Source organism: Podarcis erhardii (genome assembly GCF_964252035.2).
Source record: "Podarcis erhardii genome assembly, chromosome: 2".
In the NCBI taxonomy this organism is placed as follows: Eukaryota; Metazoa; Chordata; class Lepidosauria; order Squamata; family Lacertidae; genus Podarcis; species Podarcis erhardii.
Genome location: NC_138498.1, coordinates 3,734,712 through 3,756,694, shown reverse-complemented (window position 1 = coordinate 3,756,694; position 21,983 = coordinate 3,734,712). Strand labels below are relative to the sequence as shown.

The following is a 21,983-nucleotide window of genomic DNA, read 5'->3' as shown; positions in this document are numbered from 1 at the left end:
GATCTATAGTAAACTCCCACAATGAGGTCACTGTTATTCTTCTCTCCCTTAATTTTGACCCAAATGCTCTCACTTTGGTTTTGAGGTTCTAAATCTTGGATCTCTTCACAGGTATACACATCCCTGACATATAACGCCGCTCCTCCTCCTTTCTTGTCTGGTCTGTTTCTCTGAAATAGATTGTATCCCTCCATTATTACATTCCAATCGTGGGACTTATCCCACCAGGTTTCAGTGATGCCTATTATGTCATATTTAGTTTGCTGTACCAAGAGCTCAAGCTCATCTTGTTTATTTCCCATGCTTTGCACATTAGTGTACAGACATTGAAGTCCATTAATCATTCCCCCGTGTCTCTTATTTAAGGATTTTTTCCTCCCACCACTAGGTCTGCGTGCTGCTTGCTCCATTTGGTCTATGACATTTGGATGATCATCTTCATCAATTGATAGACTCCTACCTTCAGGAGCACTGAGGGGGGAGGGGGATGAAAAGTACCCTTTCGCTGGGAATGCTAGCTACTCAAATAAGGCAGCAATAAGATAAGCTTCTGTGGCTCCAATTATTGCACAAAGGGGTCAGCACTGTAGCTTTTGTGGCCAAAACGGACAATAATTATGTGCTACTAGAGTGCACTTCGACCTACAAATGGTTCTTTGTCTCTCTCTTCTCCCTCCCACCCACCCGCTCCCCCTTTCTTTCCATCCTGGGTGCCACCGCTGCCACTTAAGAGTTCAGCATTTCAAAGCTGGTTACAAGAAGAGCCCCATGCATTTATTTGCAATGAATTGGTTTGCAGTGATTTCAAAATGGAATTCATTATGAAAAGAGCCTTAGGGCAAGTTTGCACATGACAGTTTCTTCTATATGCAAGCAGCCCTAAATGAACTCAAGATCTGCAGTTGTAATTAATAATGTAATTAATAATGCAACCTGTACAACCAGGCAAGAGTGGATGTAGCCTCCACCAGTGGCCTTTTTCATCTGGCAACTGCCTAAAAGGAAAAGGAGAGACAGGGGGATCCCAACTTCATCAGCTTTGCGCTGACAAATGCCATTTGGTTCCTACTTCCCAAGGTTCATCAGTGGCTAGTCTATCTGGAAGCTGTGATAGTGAAACAGACTCCCACGAGAGGTGGTGGACTCTCCTTTCTTGGAGATTTTAAAGCAGAAGTTGGATGGCCACCTGTCATGTATGATCCAGTTTGAGATTCCTGCATTGCAGGGGGTTGGACTAGATGACCCCCGGGATTCCTTCCAACTCTACAATTCTATGCTTAAAAGAAGGATGAGTCTGCTAGGGTCCTTTGGATCAGTGTGGATGGGACCAACTGGGTTCCTTCCACCCACAATATATCTATCAGCAGCCACTCAAAAAGCCATTACACTTGGCCGATACATTTGCATGTTTGGTTTCCTCTTCCCTATGTTATCCTTTGTTCCCATTTTTGTCAAATCCATTAGTTTGTAAGCATTCTGGTGAGGCCTATTTTGATTCTTTGTATCATTTATCAGAATTTTATGTTGAATAATCATGCTGGCAGTATGATGGCTGCTAAGAACAACCAATGTTAGGTTATATATTTTGCCAGGCAAGCACAAAGGCTGCTTGTGCATAGGTGAAAATGTCACATGAACTGAGTCTTTGGGTTTTCTCTCTTATTTTACTCTTCCACCTGCTTTTGTTACTCTTTTAGCCCATGTCAGCAAAGCAGCTGACACTCAGAAATGGATGATAGATTTGCTCTCTGTGTCTCTCAGGGGGCACTGCAATACTATGCCATTGCAAGCCACTCTATCCAGTGTTGCAACTACCCACACATATTGAGGAATCAGATGGCTACATATTTTCTTGCAGAATCATGTAATTTCCATAATTCTACCCTCCTGGATATCAAAACCGTCAGTGACCTTTTTTTAAAAAAAAAAAAAAAAGAGCACATAAAAGAACATAAAGGTTTTGAAAAGCCCTTAATATGGGATCCCACTGAACCCTGGAGTGGTTTCATGGTGTTCCCAAAATGAGATTCATCTCTTAAACACCAAGGTCACAAAGAACACCAGCCAGGGGATACTTGGAAGGAGACAGCACTTCCATCAAGGTTTCCCGATACGCCTGGCTTTCACAGTTTAACTATTATTAATGCATGCAATAAATGCTAATAAAATTTCCATCTGCCCCGGATTTTCCCCAATACAAAGAGAAAATAAACTGAGGCCAATGCTGAGCCCTCCATAATGGAGGCTTCCCTTCATTTCTCCAATAAACCATGACAATTCAAGTTTCAATATTCAATCAAGAGAAAGTTTCTCCAGCAGTGTGAATACTATTTATTCCTCCAGTAGGTACAAGCCAAGATTGCCCCCAGAATACAGCAGGATAGCTAGGATATTCCTGAAAATCTTACGCCAGGAAACATGGAAATAGCACCCCCAGTGTGATCTGTCCATGTTTAGTTGCACTACTGAACATGATGTACTACTGTTTTACTTTGTATTTTATTTCATATATTGAGTGTTATGTTAAGCCAGTTCACTTCTGGGCCCAATTCAAAGCACTGGTTTTATCCTATAAAGCTTTACATAGCTTGGTACCCCAATATCTTACAGAATGACATTTCCCCTATGAGCCTGCCTGCACCCTGATAACATCATCATAAGCCCTTCTCAGTGCAGCAGACCAGAGGCTAGAGACAAAAGAACAGGTTTTTTCCAGTAATGGCTCCCAATTTATGGAATGCTCTCCCCAGGTAGACGTGCCCAATGCCAACATTGACAGGCAAAGGCATTTCTCTTCTTCCAGACACTAGACTATTCATATCCGCAACAGTTGATGATACTTTTCTTGGGTCAAGTTTATCTTCAGCTGGGAAGAGAGGGTATTGTCTGGTCACCTTTACTGCTTGATCTGGTTTGAAATATTTTGTGTGTTGGATTTTTTGTACTGTACTGTGTACAATTGTTATATTGTGCCCATAGTCAAATTCGACTGGACTTAACTGTCCCATTGCTCTGTCCCAGCTTCTGCCAACCTAGCAGTTCAAAAGCACACCTGTGCAAGTAAATAAATAGATACCACTTCAGCGGAAAGGTAAACAATGTTTCCGTGCACTCTGGCTTCCGTCACAGTGTTGCACCAGAAATTGTTTAGTCATGCTGGTCACATGACCCGAAAAGCTGTCTGTGGACAAACGCCAGCTCCCTTGGCCTGAAGCGAGATGAGCACCACTCCTCATAGTTGAATTCAACTGGACTTAACAATCCAGGGGTCCTTTACCTTTACCTAAACTGTACTCTGATATTTTATTTTTGAAAGCAGCTTTGAGACTTATTATGGAAAGCAACTAATTAATTACATAAGTATTTTTTTTCAAGAACATAAGAATGTAACGAGAGTGTACTGGATCAGGCCAATGGCCCATCTAGCCCAACATCCTGTTCTCACTGTGGCCAACCCCTGCTGGTCCTTGTTGGGCCACTAGCAGGAAACAGACTGCTGCATTCCTTTCAGACGTCTTGTTTCTACTAATGCCAAACAAATGCTCTCAGTTTAGCATGATTTTTATTTATTTACTTTTAGATTAAATTTCCAATAGCCATTACATAACTGGCACCTGTGCATGCATAGACAGAGATTCCATAAAGAAGAAAATGTTCAGTTATGATGTCATAGTAATTGAAGACACACTGCCAAAGCAATGTGACATAAGATGCAAGGTTTTCAAGTTGTCTCATAAACCTATCCTGTTTTAAAAAATAATGCTGTAAAACTGTTATGATCTCAACTTTCAGTTTTAAAAAGGGGTAGGTGGGCGTGTTGAAGTTCTAGAAGTCACAACCACAGCAGAAAAATTGAGGAAGACAAAATGATTCATGGACATCACATGCTTTTTTTAAGCATAAAATAAGAAAGTAGAAGGAGAGAGGGCAGGAGGTGTAGTCTCTAATCCTCCAGAGTTACACCATTCCCAAGGATGCTTGAAGGCTCCATTGCCAAACTGCTCTTACCATGATTAGTATGTTTCTCCTAATGCTCATCTTAAATTTACTTTCAGTTAACTTTAGCCCATTTGCTTTAATTGTAAGGATACAATGGGGGGGGGGAGGACTTTGTAAGCTCTGCCCCCAAATCAATTTTAGTGCTACTGCGTGTCTTTAAAACAAAAAACTCCAATGCACAAAATAAACAAAGGTTGTATCCACCACCAGACCTATTCAGAGTACCCTTGTTGAAATTAATGAGCCTAAGTTAATCACGTTCATTAATTCCAATGGGCTTGCTCCAAGTCTAGCATTTCATACATCCTAAAGAACAGCAAATCCCCTTTGGCCCCATTCATGTGGAGCTGAATTGTAGAGTTGGAAGGGACCCTGAGGGTCATCTAGTCCAACTCCCAGCAATGCAGGAATATGCAGTTGTCCCATATGGGGATCAAACCAGCAACCTTGGTGTTATCAGCACCACGCTCTAACCAACTGAACTGCACCCATCTGCAGCATTTTGGAATCCAGCCAGCACAATGGAGGACCCAACCCACCATTCATTTGACACTAATGGAATTACACTTCATAAACAACATTGATTAAACCCAGGGCATTGAGGAGAATTATTTTGTCTTATCCTCACTGGCAATGGCAGAGTTTTTTTTTTTAGTTTTTTTTTAATAAGCTCTGAGCAAACAGCCTTAAGGAAAGTTTCTTTGCTAAGCATACAGAGTTCAGACAACTTTTTGCAGACATTGCCTATGGACATCAGGGCACCAACCAGGCTATTGCCAGGACACATTCTGATCCCCTCCCTTTGCATGGAATAGTTATGCATTTTTGTTGCACACCAATAAGCAGCATCCCTTGGGGATCCACCATGCTGCCGCTCCAAGAGGAGGATCCCAAAGTGCAGCCGGTTGCAGTTGCCAAGGTAATTCATTGACGGCTTTGCATGCTTCTGGGTGGGCAGTGGTTTTTTTCCTGGCAGTACGTGCCGGTACACGGTACCAGCAACTATTTTTCTAGAAAAAAGGCACTGCTTACTACCATCATCTCATTGCCACATATTCTCAAATTTGGAGCCCTCAAAAAACAACTCCTGAAGCTAAGCACCAACACGAACAAACTCCCAAACCAATGACCCTCCTCCTCTTCCCACACCCACCCAACCCTGACACGGCCGAGCCATTGCTCCTCCCCATGAGCAGAGGCCACTGTGGGTGACGCTGAGGCCTTCTCACAGGCTGCCGAGGAGCCCCTTGTTCCTCCTCACTCTGACCGCTCCAGAAGGAGGCAACAGGGATGCCCGTGGCACTGGAGGAAACAACTAGGGAGAGAGGGCAGGGGCAGGGGAAGCTAGGCCGTGACCTGAGGGGATCACTAGGAGGAGGAGGAGGAGGAGGAAGAGGCGGTGGGGCGGCTGAGTGGGGATGGGGGGGGCTCCCTGTTCCCCCAGCTCAAGCACCCAGCATGGTCACTAGCCTGTGGATGGGAGACATGAGGGAGGGAGGGCTGCAGCAGGGCGACTTCATGGCTGGGTCAGATGTCTGGTGAGTGGCAGCGGAGGGGCAGGAGGACACAAAATGCTCACCCCCACCCCCTCTTTGCAGCAGTGCATCATTTCCTCTCTTCCCCATCCATTAGTTTCCTCAGTCTGCCTTCAACTGGATGCTCTTTGTGGGCAGAGGTTGTTTACAGTGGCCTTTTCTCCCATGGTTCACAGCCTCTGTCACCCAACATTTTCCCTGAATTGGCAGGTGTGTACAAATAAGACTGCCAGTAAAGCAAATAGTAATCCAGCCAAAGCTGCTGCCATAATAAATTGTTTTAAGGTGCTCTGAGGCTCTTTGGTCATATCTAAGCTCTGCTCAGAGTGGACCTGTTAAAGTCAGTGGGCCTAAGTTACTCATGCCCACTAACTGGTCCGCTCTGGACAAGTTACAAAGACTGGCAGGCATTCTGCTCTACCCAATTCCTGGTTTTCCAAGGTATTAAACCCCCCTCTTGGTTCTGATTGGTTACATAAGAGCAAGAGGCTGCAAGGCACAGTCGCAGCTTCAGGCAAAATCTTAACGGATTGGAAACTGGGCCAAACTAACAAAAAGAATTTTATTAGGGACAAATGTCAGGTTCTGCACTTGGGCAGGAATAAGAGATGCACAACTGTAGGGTGTAGGACAACATGGATAGCAAAGGTAGGCTATATGCCTTAACTGTTAGTATCAACCAAGCTCCTTTTACCCTTCATAGATTTATTGCATCCTCATGGTTTCTTCCGCAGAACCCTGAAGTCTGCCAATATTGCCTTTCTCTCCCTCCATCTCCTTATCACAAAGACAAAGGTTAGTCTTGCGATCTTCTTATACAGGAAAGCATGGATCAGTTTTGTATTAAGACAATGATATGCTCCTGATAACTCTACTGTGTGCTTGTAAAGAACTTGCCCAGATTTGCACATTGTACATATCAAGCACTCTATGATGTGACTTTCTATTAATAAAAGCAACTCTTCTTTGCAAGGAGTCATAAGCGTGCAGACATGTTGCTGGCTTTGATCTTTGGTCTTTGAATGACTCATCAGGTTGTCATTTATACCTCTGTTTTTACATTCTGAGGATGCTTTGTGGAGGGTGGGAAGGATTCTGCTCCTCAAAGAGTCATTAATACCAGGGAGTGGTGCTACAGAGAGTGGTGCTCACTTTGGGTTTAAGTTGCTTTGCTTGGTTTTTTAACTCCTGTTATTCTGCATGGTATGGCACCAGATCTTACATCCATAGTGATTATATAGATATGTTGGATTGGTCAATTAGATGATAATGTCAGAAGCTACAGTGGTGAGCAAGGAGGATAAATGCCAATTATTTAAAAGTATTTAAAGATGAAAATTTGAATTATTTTCACATTTAAATTGGACTTAAAAACAACACCATTGTCTCTTAAAAAATAACAACCCAGTTTTACAATGAAACAGAAATTTAACGCAAAAGTCTACGCTTAAATTCTCTTAAGGATTAATCGATTACCATATTATCAAACACCCTGTGTCAATTTTTCTGTGTAAAAGATTAAACTATGTGGGAAAATACCTGACTTGAGGTCAAGCATTGTAAATATGACACATCAGTCCATGTACTATAATTATTATGAGTAGTTATGGATATTTATGCTTCTACTCACTCAGTAGTAGGGAATATATGCTTTCCATCTCCTGAAAAAATATAATTCTGCCTAGTAACTGGCAGTCCTTGCTGTGTGGAATGTTTTGGGCCCTTGTCAGAACCCAAAGCGGCTTCAGCCCCTGCAGCAGCCCAGGGGGATTTTTCGTTTTCCTCTGAACAGCTGTCCAGATGCCATATCTCAAATTACTTTTGAATAAAACCCCAATCTAGTTCCTAGGGCAACTCTATCTGGGCCCAGGCAACCCTGCCAAATTCTAATCTAAGTATGGTAAAATGCTTGCTGATAGCTTGAACTTGTAAGGAGAAAGAGAAGTGTTTTCAAAAATCGTAAGGGAGTTGGAGATATTCTGCACAATATCTCTCTCGGCTGTTGCATCTCTCTCACTGTTGTTGTTGTTTTAAAGATGTGCTGAGCATATGTGTCATATTATTGTGAAGCCCTTGTGTTATCACAGAAGCCAACATAGTGCCTTCCAGATGTTGCCGCTTATAATTCCCATTACTCCTGACCACTGGCCATGCTGTCTGGGGCTGATGGGAATCGTAGTTCTAAGCAGCTGAAGGCCACCATGTTGGCTACCCATGTAACAGAACCTGACTTTCCTGTGAAGGCTAGTTTGTGCAATAAAATCTGCTCTTGGCCTCTGGACATATCCTGGAGAACACCATGGACCATGAGACAAACTGGCTGTCCCTGGAGTCTGAGTACTACCCCATCCACGGTTGCAGCAGCACTTAAAACTGTTTATTGAATGATACTAATGACATGACAGTGCCAAACAGACCACAACAGACAATATAGAGCATGGTAAAATAAAGCACACCTAGCCAAGGAAATGGCCAAAGGTAAGGCCAAAAGGAGCTCCTCCAACACACGTGTCAGCAGCTGCGGCTGAGCCCCTCTGGTCATTTGTACCAAACCCATGGAGACAAAGTCCTTCAAAACTAACTGAGGTAGAACACCTTCTAGTACCAGTGTGGCCTTTTCCTAACCTATTGCTTTTCTTTCTTTTTCGCTGTCTTTCTTTTCAGGCTTGGAGAATCTGAAAATGCTGGGTATTTCAACCCAAGTCTTTTTTCACCTTCAACGCTGAGGAAACAGCAATCCCACTGTAGGGAAGGCCAACTGGGCTAGCAGCCTGGAGAGTGAGTGGTGGTCATGTCCCCCCCACCCCCGACTAGGGATCTACAAGTATAGCATGGGTCTCCATATAAGAACCCCCTTCTCCAAATGATGGCTCAAGGGGAGCCAGAGACTCAGCAATCAGCAGATTCAAAGATGGATGTGACTTTAATTTCAGTGCTCTCTCAAGATCTGATGCAGGACTTCCTCAGCCACCCAAAGAGCCTTCTCCCACAAGACTGACCTTAACCATAAGGCTCAATCATTCCATGGCTGCCTATTAAAAGCTTAACAGGGATAGCAACTATCCACTCTGTGAGATTCTCTGTCTGTCTGTCTGTCTGTCTCTCACACACAGAGTAATGGACTGGCTGGATGGCGGGAGGAACCAGTTGGGGAACCACCAGGGGAAGAAGGCTCAGAGCCTGGGGAATGGTGGTGGGACAGTGATGAGTGGTCACAGGGAGAAGAGGGGGGAAACTGAGAAACGGTGGTGTCAGAAGCTGAAGGAGAATCTGTGGCAGAGAGGAATCCAGAATCATGAGGCAGAAGCTGAAGAGGAGGGAGGCCAAGAGGCAGAAAGGAGTCAGGCTGCTGAAGAGTCACAGGTGCCTCCCCCTCCAGCTGTGACAAGCTCCCCTCCCTCCATCTCCCAGAACCAGGAGAGGGCTGAAACAGGCAGAGGAGCAACAGTCTCCTATTGCTTGGAAGAAGCCCTGGAGAAGAGGTGATATCATTGACTGTGGGAAGGCAGCGACTTTTAGTCTCGGCAGAGTAAGGCCTGCAGAGCATGAGCTGCTATGCCCATTAGACCTGAAACTTAGCCAAGTCTGTAAACATCGTGTTTCACTAATAAAGAGATAACTCCAGCTTTGAACTGTTTATTTACTATTAATTTGTAACTATCATTTTGTGGAGCATGCTGCCATAGGGCAGGCATCCATGGAAAAAGCCTGCCAGCTGAGTCTTAGGCCTCAAAAGCTTGGGGAGAACCACTCTCAAGGGGCAACTGAGAGCAGAGAACACACACAGAAAGAAAGTGGATGTTAACAGCAGAGGAGAAAAAAAAGAGAATGGAGATGAAATTAAAGAGAGAGTTTGTGCAGTAATCACCATGAAGGAAGTACTCTCTATACAGAGAACAGTTCCTTTAAGAACAGAGATGGGGTGGCCCTCCAGTTGAGCCTGGACTACAACTTCCACCATTCCTTACTACTGGTCATACTGGCTAGGACTGATGGAAGTTGGAGTGCAACAACACCTCTGGTGTGTCACAGGTTCCCCAGACCTACCTTAGAAATGAAAAGGAGAGGTCAAAAGGTGAGGGCCATGCCCCTTTCTGTATGCATATGGGGAATGGAGGTGGGGTGCCCACTAATATAGCTTGAGAGGTTCCCCAAATGAGGTTCTGCATGACCACACCTGTAAAGGTAAGTTACAGATAGGTAGCCGTGTTGGTCTGCCATGGTCAAAACAAAATAAAAAAATTCCTTCCAGTAGCACCTTAAAGACCAACTGAGTTAGTTCTAGGTATGAGCTTTCGTGTGCATGCATGTGTGCATTTCATGTGTGCATTTCGTGTGCATTTCATGTGTGCATTTCATGTGTGCATTTCGTGTGCATTTCATGTGTATCTGAAGAAGTGTGCATGCACACGAAAGCTCATACCTAGAACTAACTCAGTTGGTCTTTAAGGTGCTACTGGAAGGAATTTTTTTATTCTGTAAAGGTAAGGTACCCCTGTCCGTACGGGCCAGTCATGTCCGACTCTAGGGTTGTGCGCCCATCTCGCTTAAGAGGCCGGGGGCCAGTGCTGTCCGCAGACACTTCCGGGTCACGTGGCCAGTGTGACGAAGCTGCTCTGGCGAGCCAGCACCAGCGCAGCACATGGAAACGCCATTTACCTTCCCGCTATAAAGTGGTACTTATTTATCTACTTACACTTAGGGGTGCTTTCGAATTGCTAGGTGGGCAGGAGCTGGGACTGAAAGACGGGAGCTCACCCCGCTGCGGGGATTCGAACCGCCGACCATGCGATCGGCAAGCCCTAGGCACTGAGGTTTTACTCACAGTGCCACCCGCGTCCCAGACCACACCTGTATGTGTGACTAAACAGAGTTCAAGAAAAGCAGCAGAGCCCACCTGTGGCAAGGCCTAGCAAGAGTAGTGGGGGGGGGGGTTACTTGATATATATTTTTTAGATTTTACTGCTAGTTCATACTCAGCACCAAGCATGGGCCAATTTGTAATGTACTTAAGATTTACATTGTAGAAATGACGAGACAAAAGGATGGGTTCCCCCCTACCCACTCCCTGGCATGAAAAAGCAAAGCTGGGAGACATGGAATAACAAGCCCTCAGAAAACACAGGCCCAGGCGCTGAAACTCCTGTCACAAGAAGATCCCTAGAGATTTTGAGGAAATTCCACACCACACTCCTTACAATCTAAATCCACAAAAACTGCTGCTTTGAGATCACAAAATTCCTCAAGCTTTCTACTGGTGAATAAACTGTGGCTGACCCCTTGGAACATCCCATATCTTTCCCTTTCCCTGAGCCCAAAAGCTTTATTCAACACCAAACAAGAGGGACGTCATTTCACAATCTCTGGCAGCCTCCAGCCTCACGCTCGGGTCATAGGAATGAGTGCAAAGGTAGGCCTTTGCCAATATGGCTGCCCTTCAGAAATGAGGTGACCGCATTCACTGTGACAACGAATCCATCTGGAAAACAACAGCATGTTTATGTGCAGTAAGAGGAAGCGGTTTCCTGGGATAAAGGAGGTTGAAAACTACACTGTTCTGTTCCAGTTTAGCTTCCCAGAACTGACACTTAGACAAACAAACAAAAAAAGATGCAGCTGACTTTGCCTGAACACTGCCATGAGTGGAGGAATAAAGGAGAAGCAGGAACTGTGGCAACCTAGGAAACTGGAGAACTGGTAGAAGAAAGGCAGGATTATGCCAATTTGACTGGCATTAGGGCTCTCTTGGGTCAGAGAATGGAGCTTTAGCTAGTTTCTCTTTCATACGTCTAGGCATCTAACCAAACTATTTGCCTATTAGCAAGGGCAACTGTATATATGAAAATGTGAGGGGATGCCACCACACCTACCCCGCCCCCCCCCAAATGCTTGGCTTGTCGGTTTCCCATGTTACTGAGAACCTAGCAAGGGACTATGAGACTCAGGGTAGGAAGCTGGAGAACCTTGGGCTTTTTCATTACTCCTTTCTGATGAAGGTCATGGCACAGGAAAAGAGATGGAAATAACAGAAGTAAATTACACAGGTGTGTCATCAGAAAAGGTTTGGCTTCTTGGACCATTGTCTTCACTTCCTTGAGGAAGGACTTCTGTCAAGAGACGGGTTGCACCACACAGCAATTGACAATAATGTGTTTGCTAAAAGTCTCGTAAACCTGATCAGCAGAACTTTAAACTAAATCCTGAGGGGGAGAGAGACAATATTATAAAGGATAACATCTGGTACTAGGCATAATAGTTTCATTGATGCATAGGAAACTGATGTGGTACTTCCTACTAAAGGGCAGGAAATTGCAAGAAGAAAGCAGCTGAAGGGAATAACTTGTGGTTTCCATTGTCTCTATACTAATGCACAGAATATGGGGGAAAGCAATACAAATTTGAGCTCTTAATACAGGATGGCAAATATGACCTAAAGTCAGGAGCAAGCCAGCAGTAAATTGTTGTTGTTGTTTAGTCGTTTAAATGTGTCCGACTCTTTGTGACCCCATGGACCAGAGCACGCCAGGCACTTCTGTCTTCCACTGCCTCCCGCAGTTTAGTCAAACTCATGCTGGTAACTTCAAGAACACTATCCAACCATCTCGTCCTCTGTCATCCCCTTCTCCTTGTGCCCTCAGCAGTAAATTACGCAGAGTAATTAACTCATTCTTAAATAAACAGGATCTGCACAAGAGTACCAGGCCTAATGAGCACAGCAACTCTTCTTCAGTAGGTCTTGCCCAGTGACGTAGTTGCAGAGACTGAAGGTCCCTACCTTCCCACAGCTGCCTAAGTCTCCTCCTCTCTGAGTCTTTCCCAAGCAATCTGAGACTGTGCTGGCATGTCTGCCTTTGCTCCTCCTGCTTCATGCCTCATGGACTACCAACCAGTTCATGGCACCTAATTGGTGTTACTTAAAACTTGGTGGGATGAGACTCATGACTGCAATGTAGAAACGGAGAAGTATATCCTATTCAAAAGAAACAGACCAAACAAGAAGGGAGGAGGACTAGTACTGTACGTAAAGGATGTGTACATTTGTGAAGAGATCCATGACATCGAGCATAAAAGGAAAACTGAATCATAGAATTTTAGAGTTGGAAGGTACCCTGAGGGTCATCTAGTCCAACTGGCTGCAACACAGGAATCTCAACTAGAGCATTCATGACAGATGACCATCTAACCTCTGTTTACAAACCTCCAAGGGAGGCATCCCTGATACAAAACACTACAAAATCTATAGTCCACAATCTACTGAGGGAGTCCATTCCAGTGTTGAACAGCTCTTACTGTCAGAAAGTTCATCATGATGTTTAGTTGAAATCTCCTTTCTTGTAACTTAAAGCCACTGGTTTGAGTCCTACTCTCCTGAGGAGAAAACAAGCTTGCTCCATCTTCCATGTGACAGATATTTGAAGATGGCTATCATATCTCCTCTCAATCTCCTCTTATCCAAGCTACACATACCCAACTCCCTCAACTGTTCCTCATAAAAGCTTGGTTTCCACACCCTTGAGCATCTTGGTGGTCCTCTTCGGTACACGTTCCAGCTTGTCAATATCCTTAAATTGTGGTGCCCAAAACTGGACATAGTGCTCCAGGTATGGTCTGACTATGGAAGAATAGAGCAGGACTATTACTTCCTTTGATCGGGACACTATACTTCTGATGATGCAGCCTAGAATAGCATTAGCTTTTTTTGGCTGCTGTATCACACTGTTGACACATGTTAAGCTTGTGGTCTATGAAGACCTTAGATCTTTTTCACATGTACTACTGGCCATCCATGTGTCCCTTCAGGAGGTGGTGGGCTCTCCTTCAGTGGAGGTTTTTAAGTGGAGATTAGATGGTTATTTGTCACAGAAGGTTTAGTTAAGATTGCTGCATTGAAGAGGGTTGGACTTGTTGACCCTTGGGGTACCTTCCAACTCCACAGTTCTACAATTCTATGATTTTATTATTCTATGAACAAACACTGCATTTCCTAGGGAGGAGCAGAACAACTGTGGTAAATATACTCATGGTGCCAGGCTTTGTCTATAGCTTAGGAAGAGTCAGGTCACCTGAATCAAGGGGGTAAAATAGGAGAAGAAGAAGAAGAAGAAGAAGGAGGAGGAGGAGGAGGAGGAGGAGGAGGAGGAGAGGGAGAGGAGAGTCAATATGTCTTTTCCCTTGTTGGGCAGGGAGAGTACCCAGAAAATGCTGACAGGGTCCAGGAGTCTAACCCTTGTTGGAAAGACACACACCAAGGAATACCGTTGATTTGGCTCATCACAATTTCCTTTGCTTAACACACACACACACACACACACACACACCCTTCTCTAAATGACAGCTGTTGTTAGAACACTGGTTGAGAAGAGCTGGTAAGTGGTTGAGAGAAGCCATTCCTCCTTTGCTTCCCATATTCCTGCTGGAAGAGGTTCAAGCTTGCATAATTTGCAGCAGTAATTTTCTTGGCCTTCATTTATGGACATATTAATATGTCTGAGGGCATTGTTCACACAGGCACTCCTGCTACAGTTATTGTGAAGTGAATACTTTGCCTCTGCATCATTCATACCATCTTTAGGTACATCCCCCATTCTTCCACTACAAAGCTTTTCATGTTTCTACAACCAAGTCACACAAGAGTATATCAGAGATCTCTCTTCTGCTTTCTGCAAAAGAAAGAGTCCCCTCTGCAGGGGGGAGAGGCATTTTGAAAAATGCATAGTGCCAGCCCTCCTTTTCGCTAATGTCCATATGAGCACACATTTCCAGAGCAGGCTATGCACTCCTCCCTGCTCCTTGCTTTAATTTTCCTCTCAATGATGTTTTGAACTTTACTGAAAAGCAGCAGCAAAGAATACACAAATTACTCATCCCTGCTCATAAATCCTAGACTGCTAATGCCAAAAGCCTTGTAATCAGCATGAATTAAGCATACTGATGCAAATAACACTTTATCTCATAAAATTCTTACTTGGCACATAACCCTGACTGAAGTGCTTCCTTTACAGTTCATCTCTCACAGATGCTTAGCAGTAGTAGAGCTGCTAGCACAATCAACGTTGAATTGGGTGCAACTGCTTTGCAGGCCTCATTTTGGGGATACAAGAGCCCAGTTCAAATCCCTACCTTAGCAGTGAAGATCAGCAGATGACCTAGGACCTAGACAAATCAATCAATCTCTCTCTCTCCCCCTCATGTATCTCACATAATAAAATGCAATAACAATATACACTTGGATGTACTGGCAGTGGTGAATGGAGAGAAACAAAGATGTTATATTCTAATTCTGAAGGGTTTTTAAGGGAAAAGATTGTCAATCTGAGGGGAAGAGATCAAACTATGGGCAGTCGTTTCTTTCTAAAATCACAAGGGATGAAATACAAACTACAAACATCAGGCCTGAGCCCAACATCACCTACTGCAATTGTGTTAACATAATTCTGTCACATTTACTGTAGACATAAGAATCTGAAATTAATATCCTTCCAAGCATTGTTTTCCTCCTCCCCTCGACAAATCCAATAAAACCTGTAAACAAGGTGTTATGACCATGCAGCTTATTAAACCCTGTATTCATGTTTAAGAAACAGGATTCAGAAATAGGCTTTGGAGCCGTTTGTACCACTATGCTGAAGGAACAATAGCTCTTTACCCTTCTGTGTTAAAGTTGAAGCCAAACAGCTGAGGGGACTGTAAAACTAAGCTCCTTAAAATACCTCAACCTCTCCAAAAGGCAGTAGTTATTTCTGTTACCAGGCTGCCTCAGACAAACCCTCTGGTTTGTACAACATTTTGACAATCTGTTAGCAGAAATGTATTTATTTAAAATAGTTTTATCCTGCTTTTTAATAACACCACTTTCAACAAATGCATTCCATAAATCCTGAAACGAATAAATAAATCAAATAAAGAGACTGCCACATGATAACACTGTTGCCTGGGCTGTAGCTAACCTCTTCAGGCAGCCCATTTGGACAACAACTTCTCTCTCGACAGCACAATTTTGAGCACTGTAAACCTAGATCAAAGGATGTTCCCCTAGTGGAGATACTGGGGGGGGGGAGTTGCACAAACATAAATCCTTGCAGAAATGGAATGAGTACATTGGCTACCACCCCATATGACTACATTTGCCTATAGCCCTTCTAGTGGTGCAGCAATAAAACTGCTAGCACACTTGCAAAGCTAAGCAGGGCCTGGTCTGGTTTCAAATTGGATTTGGGGGTAGGGGGTACACATTGTGGTTCTTGCATTGCAGGACCCTTCCAACTCTATAATTATACAATAATGCTGGGCTTGCATGCTTCCTTTGCTCCTCTCTTCCTTCTGCACAGTTATGAGGAGGGCTTTGGCACAGCTGAGGTTCATTTTTACTGGATCTCAGTTTAGCGTCACATTCAGACATCTGGAGTTTTGGAGTACATTGTCAGCGATGTGCTGTTGACACACAGTTCCACTTCTCCTTTAGGTGTGGCAGCAGATGTGCTAGACCAATGCCTTGTGTCAGTAATGGACCGGTTGAGAGCCAAGAAACTGAAGCTTAATCCAGACCAGACTGAGGCCCTCTTAGTGGGTAGTTGCCTAGACAGAATGTATGGGATGTGGCCTGCTCTGGATGGGGTTACATTTGCTCTAAAGAAAGCAGGTACAGTACACAGCTTTGGGCACTTCTGGATCCATTACTATCATTTGAGGTTCATGGGGCCTTGGTTGTACAGAGCGCTTTCCATCAGCTTCAACTGGTGGCAAAGCTGTGCTCCTATCTGAACGGGGCATTCTGGGTGTTTTAAGAGGTGTATATATATATATATATATATATATATATATATATATATAGGGAAGGAAATGAATGTCTAATGCAGTGGTTGGCAGTATGAATCTAGGAACAATCAAAACAAAATCCTGAAGGGGACATGAAAGCAGCCTTGGTTTCCTCCAGCAGCTAACCCCAATTTTAATTTAGAGAGGTACAGACCTCAAAGCAATAGGCCTCAGACCAAGGGGTCAGAGCAAGCCCAGACTCTTGCAGTACACACTATAAAGCCTCATATGCTTTAAAAGAATGGGGAAGACACCCAGCATCAGGCAACTCTAGGGTAATGTAACAGACCAGGCATAAACATCTTTCTTTTAACAGATCTGCCCTGGGGCGAGAGGCTCTGGCAGGTTTCTGTTGACAGCCACAAAAGTGTTATCACTGCTTTACAATTCCATTGCCTGAAATGCTGTAGAGAAGAAGTAATGCTTCCAAAAATAGAGGCTGCGGTGCAAGCAAAGAAGGGTGCTTGTCTGCTAGACATTCCTGGTTTTAAACAAGCGTCCCTTATTTAAAAACACTGCACCTCCCAAGAACACCACAGAAAGCCCACTATTTCACATAATAGGTAGCCCCACAACTCTATGCAGCCTTAAGAGGCCCAACCCTTAAAGAATCCACATCCTGCAGCTCTGCAGAGCTCAGTGAGAGAGATACTACATAGGTCTTCTGGCACGCCTTAAAAATTAAACAGCTTCCTTCATTTGTAAATAACAAGTGAATTCAAGAAGCTGACCCATCTTTTAAAAGAGGGCCCTATTTCTTATCGGAGCATATGAGGATTTTCATTTTTGCAAGGTAGTTTCCAGCAAGCCTGCACGTATTCCACACTTATTATTATTGTTATTAGTATTAAGTGTGCATCTTGGCAATTCAAATTCCATGACAAGGAACTATATATTTAGCAACCTAGATTTGAAAATGTATCTTGTTCTGCATAAATTTCTTTGTCATACATTTTGCATAATTTATTCTGATTTTGTTAAGTTATGCTGACTTCTGAGATTTCAGCAGGCACTACCTACACACTTCCACGAAAAGCTTCACATTCATAAGAACTACAAGTTTGCTCTACTTTTTTTAAAAAATGAAATTCTGTATAGACACAGCCTTGCCCATCCCATGAACTGTGAACGAAGAGGGGTGCTGGGGTTTTCTTAAGTTGCAGCTTCACTTAACAGACTAGGACTTCAACCTGCCAAGACCTCTAAACAGATAGCCAAGTTTGTTCAGATAAATCATATCTCAACATGTTCCAAAGCTGGTAACCATGGTTTCCCAGTTTGGACAAAACTTGGAAACTATGGTTAATTAGAAACCTCCTAGTTTAAACTGTCATGTGAAGGGGGGAAGTAAAGAGGCTGTGTGAGCAGGCAAACTGCTTGCTCATACCTCACCTTGTTGAGACATAATCACTCAAAGTGGCTCTCCAGGTACCACTTCAGCTGAACAAGAACCCAGTCTTGCAGAGCTGAGGTGAACTTCCATTTGGCCTAATTAGATATAGAAAGGCTGCCTTTTCAGAGCACTACTTTCCAGAGCTTCCACATTTCTGCACTCTTGAATATGGCTTATTTACAGTACCATAAATGTTGTCCTCAAGCTTGCCCATTACCAATTGGTTATATTACAACAACTCACACATCCTGAGCATGCCATGGTTAGTTTCAGGGAGCGACAAGCTGTTAAGGGTTTTAAGAACCAAGATTTGTTAATCAATTACATTACAGTATGCATGTCTAATTCATCTAAGCAATATTTAACATCTCCACCCCACGCACCCCCAGCAAAAAAACCCGTCAGGCATCATAGTTTGTCTCAGTACACTGACTTGCTGAGCATGCTTAAAACAGAAAAGCAACTATGAAAAAGGGTGTTTATGAAAGTGCAGCGTTTAGAAGGGCTAAACAATGACAGTCAACACCTGGAATTTCTAAACTTTATTGTAAGACTTCTGGTGTGATTTTTCAAGGCACATCTGCACTGTAGGGTATTAATTTACCTGTTACTGCCTTGGTTTGCATTGCTTGCACGGAACAGCTGTGTCTGGCCCACAGACAACTGGGCTCCACCTCTATCAGAAGCACATTCTGGGCCTACTTCATGGAGGGATGGGCCATAACTTGGTAGTAGAGCATCTACTATGCATGTAGAAGGCCCCAGGTTGAATCCCCAGCATCTCCAGGTGGGGTTGGTAAAACACCCTTGAGAGCCATCCTTGAGATCCCACATGCAAAGCGTGGTATCTACCAGGACACTTCTTAAAACCCTTTTAGAACTCTACTATGGGATTCTCTTTAAAGCTTTAAAGTCACTACTTGTGAGGACAGAGACAGTTTGCTTTTCCAGAAAAGCTCAGCTGCTCTCAGTTACATCCTGTTTGAAGAACATGTAATGATCTGGTTGCAACCTAGTCTAGTCTGAATGTGAACATTGAGCCTGGCTATGTGCATCTTTGATGCTCAATGGGCTCAAGACAGAAAACATCAGTCTCCCAGCATTTTCTCAGCTCAGTTTGAGTGCAAGAACTTAACAGTGATTAGCTTTTTTTTAGTTGCTATTTTGTTAATGTTGTTGCTATTGTTTTATAGATTTTTAACACTACATTGATTTGTTAATAATATATATGACTTTCGCTATAATTGTGATGTTTAGCTTGCTTTTTGTTGCTGTTTTGTTAATAGTTTTATAGATTGCAACTGTTTCAGTGATGATTTTTTCCTTATTTTATATGATTTGTGCTGTATTTGTGGTGCTCTTTTTATGTTATTGTTCCTTATTGTTTGTAAACAGCTTTGAGATTTATTTGAATGAAAAGGGGCATGGAAATACCATCAATCAATCAATATCTGAACAGTCACGAAAAGCACACTTCTTAACCCCAACAGGAAAAATAACCTGACCACCTGCAATCCTTGGCTGTCTAGTCCAGATATGTTTCTCCGTGGCACAAGGATAGGCTCATATCAATTCCCAGCCTTGCTTTTGGCAGATCTGCACAATCTCTTGTTTTCTCTAACTTACTTTACTTGTGCAGTGGTGCCCTGCCCACCCCCAGGCACTGGAAATCTTATTCAGCAAGCTCTCTGAAGATTTCAAGGCACTGCCAAGGGACTTTCAAGTATATCTCCACAGCCCTAAGGATAGGTGAAAACGCTCTTTTTCATAGAAATCATAGAATCATAGAATCATAGAATCATAGAGTTGGAAGAGACCACAAGGGCCATCGAGTCCAACCCCCTTCTACATTCCCCACTATTGCTGCACTCTAGCAGAGTGTCAGCATGCAAGCACACACACAGAGCTCCAAATCCAAACACCTGTTCTTCAGTAGTGAAAATCTGTAAGTGAAACTGAAACTCACACACTAACATTAGAGATATTTCCTCCCAGTCAGTCAGGACCGCAGAGAAAAACTGCAAGGGAAGAATCAGATCTTCCACTTAGTCACGGAACTGGTAAGCCTTTCAGAGTAAATGACTCTGCTGATAAACAATGGGGGCCTAAAGCCCCCCCCCCCACACAAATACACACCAGCCTCCCAGCAATTTCTCTGCTCAGTTGGGCAGGCTCGGTTTTGGAGGTGGCACCTCTCAAAAGTTACTGGCTCTCATTCAAAACCTGTTATGACTCAGCACAGCTACTGCGATGTCGCCTGATTAGGTTAACACATTTCTGTTTCCAATTCATCCTGATTAAAGATGGATCATGTTTTTGTTTTTTGCTTTTTTATTGGGTTTTATATAATAATGATATAATAGAAGATTTACAAGTGAGAAATGAAAAACAAGTGGCTTTAATGTTTTTAGATACAGAGAAAGCATTTGACAACATCTCCTGGAATTTTATGTTTAAAGTTTTGGAATATATGAACTGCAGAAACACTTCTATAAAAGGAGTCAGGACAATTTGTCAGCTAATTTGATAGTAAATAATGTCCTGACTGAGAATTGTAAAATAACTAAAGGAATGAGACAAGGCTGCCTGTTGTCAACCTTGTTGTTTATATTAGTTTTAGCAGTATTGGCGCAAAGCGTAAGATGTAATCAAGAAATTAGAAGTGACCATCTGGAATCAGCTTTATTTCCTAGTATTCAAATAATTATCATAGCTCTGACGTCCACCCTACTATGCATCTTTCTGAAAATCTCATTTCCCGAACCACCCAGGTTGCTCTTGCAGACACTAATGGATCAACTAGGTTGCAGGTTTAATCCCTGTATGGGACAGCTGCATATTCCTGGATTGCAGGGGGTTGGAGTAGATGAACCTCACAGTTCCTTCCAACTCTACGATTCTATGAACTAATACTGTATGTCCCTTTGCACACAAAAAACAGATGCAGTCACCACAAAGCCAGTAAGTGAAGTTGGAAATTGGATCCAAGCAGTCATTTATCTGGCCAACTCATATTTTAAACCCCAGTTGATGTTTCTCCTTGTCAAAGTGATGTCAGAAAGATGCAATTTGAAGTGGAAAAGCAGCAGGCAGGGAGAGGAGATACTGTTCTCTTGGTCAAGCGTTTTGCTCCATCCCAGCCTCTTTCTTCTCAGCTAAGGTTCCAGGCCCATATTTCCACTACAAACAAGAGTCTGAAATTCTGAGGCAGTGAGGAGGGGGAATTCGCAAGGGGCCGCAATGGAAGACAGGACAAAGGTGCCTGTTCTGATGTTTATCCGATAAAGATTGCTCCCTCACAATGCTATTTTGCACAGAAGAAGCAGTGGTCAGTGCATTAAAAAAATGAAATAACCAGATAATGTGAGGTTCCAGTCTGCAGCTTGAACACTAATTGCTGTAGGCTGTTAATCATTTACCACATTTCTATTTGATAATGACTAAAATAAAGGAAATGTAGGCTAGATGTAAGGCACTAATATGAGAAATTAACACTATACTGCTTTGCAACTCGTAGACCTATGGCCTCACTAACATTAATTCCAAAAATTAAGCTTAGTGTTCTGATTAAAATCTATACCCACCTTTCCTTAGAGTGCATCTGTCAATATATCTAGTTCCTGTTCATTATGCTTCTGTAATTACTTGCTATTCTGCTAACAACCACAACTCTTACTCATCATTCCCTTATTAACACAATCTACATTGCAACAGTCCTTTTGCTGTAACATGGCAATTCAGCTGTTCAGCAGTCAGCACTCCAGTCAGTAGAATCCACACACACCCTTTGCTCCCAGCAGCGCCTGCATTCATCTCTAACTTCTTTTCTATCAAGGAAACCAAGGCAACATTCATGGGGCTCCCATCCACCAAGTCCAAATCTACTAAACTGTGGCTAAGTGTACCTTCAGACTATACCCTGGATGACACTGGCCTTCGCTGCACCCAGGGCTCCTCCACCAGTAACAGCTTCTGCACAGCATCAGGTGAGACAGGGAAACAGCTTACCTTGGCAATGGGGCCCTTCATCTGAACCATCCACACAGTCGCGTTTGCCATTGCATAGCTTGGACATGTGGATGCAAAGGTCAGTGCCCAGGCAGCTGTGTTCATTAGGATGGCATCGGGACACTTTGCTCTGTGGACCTGGAAATGGGAAAAATCGTAACCGTTATAGGAGAAGATAAGTATACACCAAGGACCAGAATTAATAGGAATATGAGGAGCCAGAAACAAAGCCT

General features: G+C 43.4%; 1 protein-coding gene across 5 annotated transcripts in view; it reads right to left on the bottom strand.

The window, feature by feature from the left end:
- Positions 1-21,983, bottom strand: part of LRP1 (LDL receptor related protein 1) — a 318,544-nt gene that overhangs the window by 194,689 nt on the left and 101,872 nt on the right. For all 5 annotated transcript variants that reach the window (XM_081851654.1, XM_081851656.1, XM_081851655.1 and 2 more), the window contains one exon: positions 21,751-21,888. In XM_081851654.1, the coding sequence (XP_081707780.1) occupies positions 21,751-21,888 (138 nt within the window). The remainder of the gene's footprint in view (positions 1-21,750; positions 21,889-21,983) is intronic.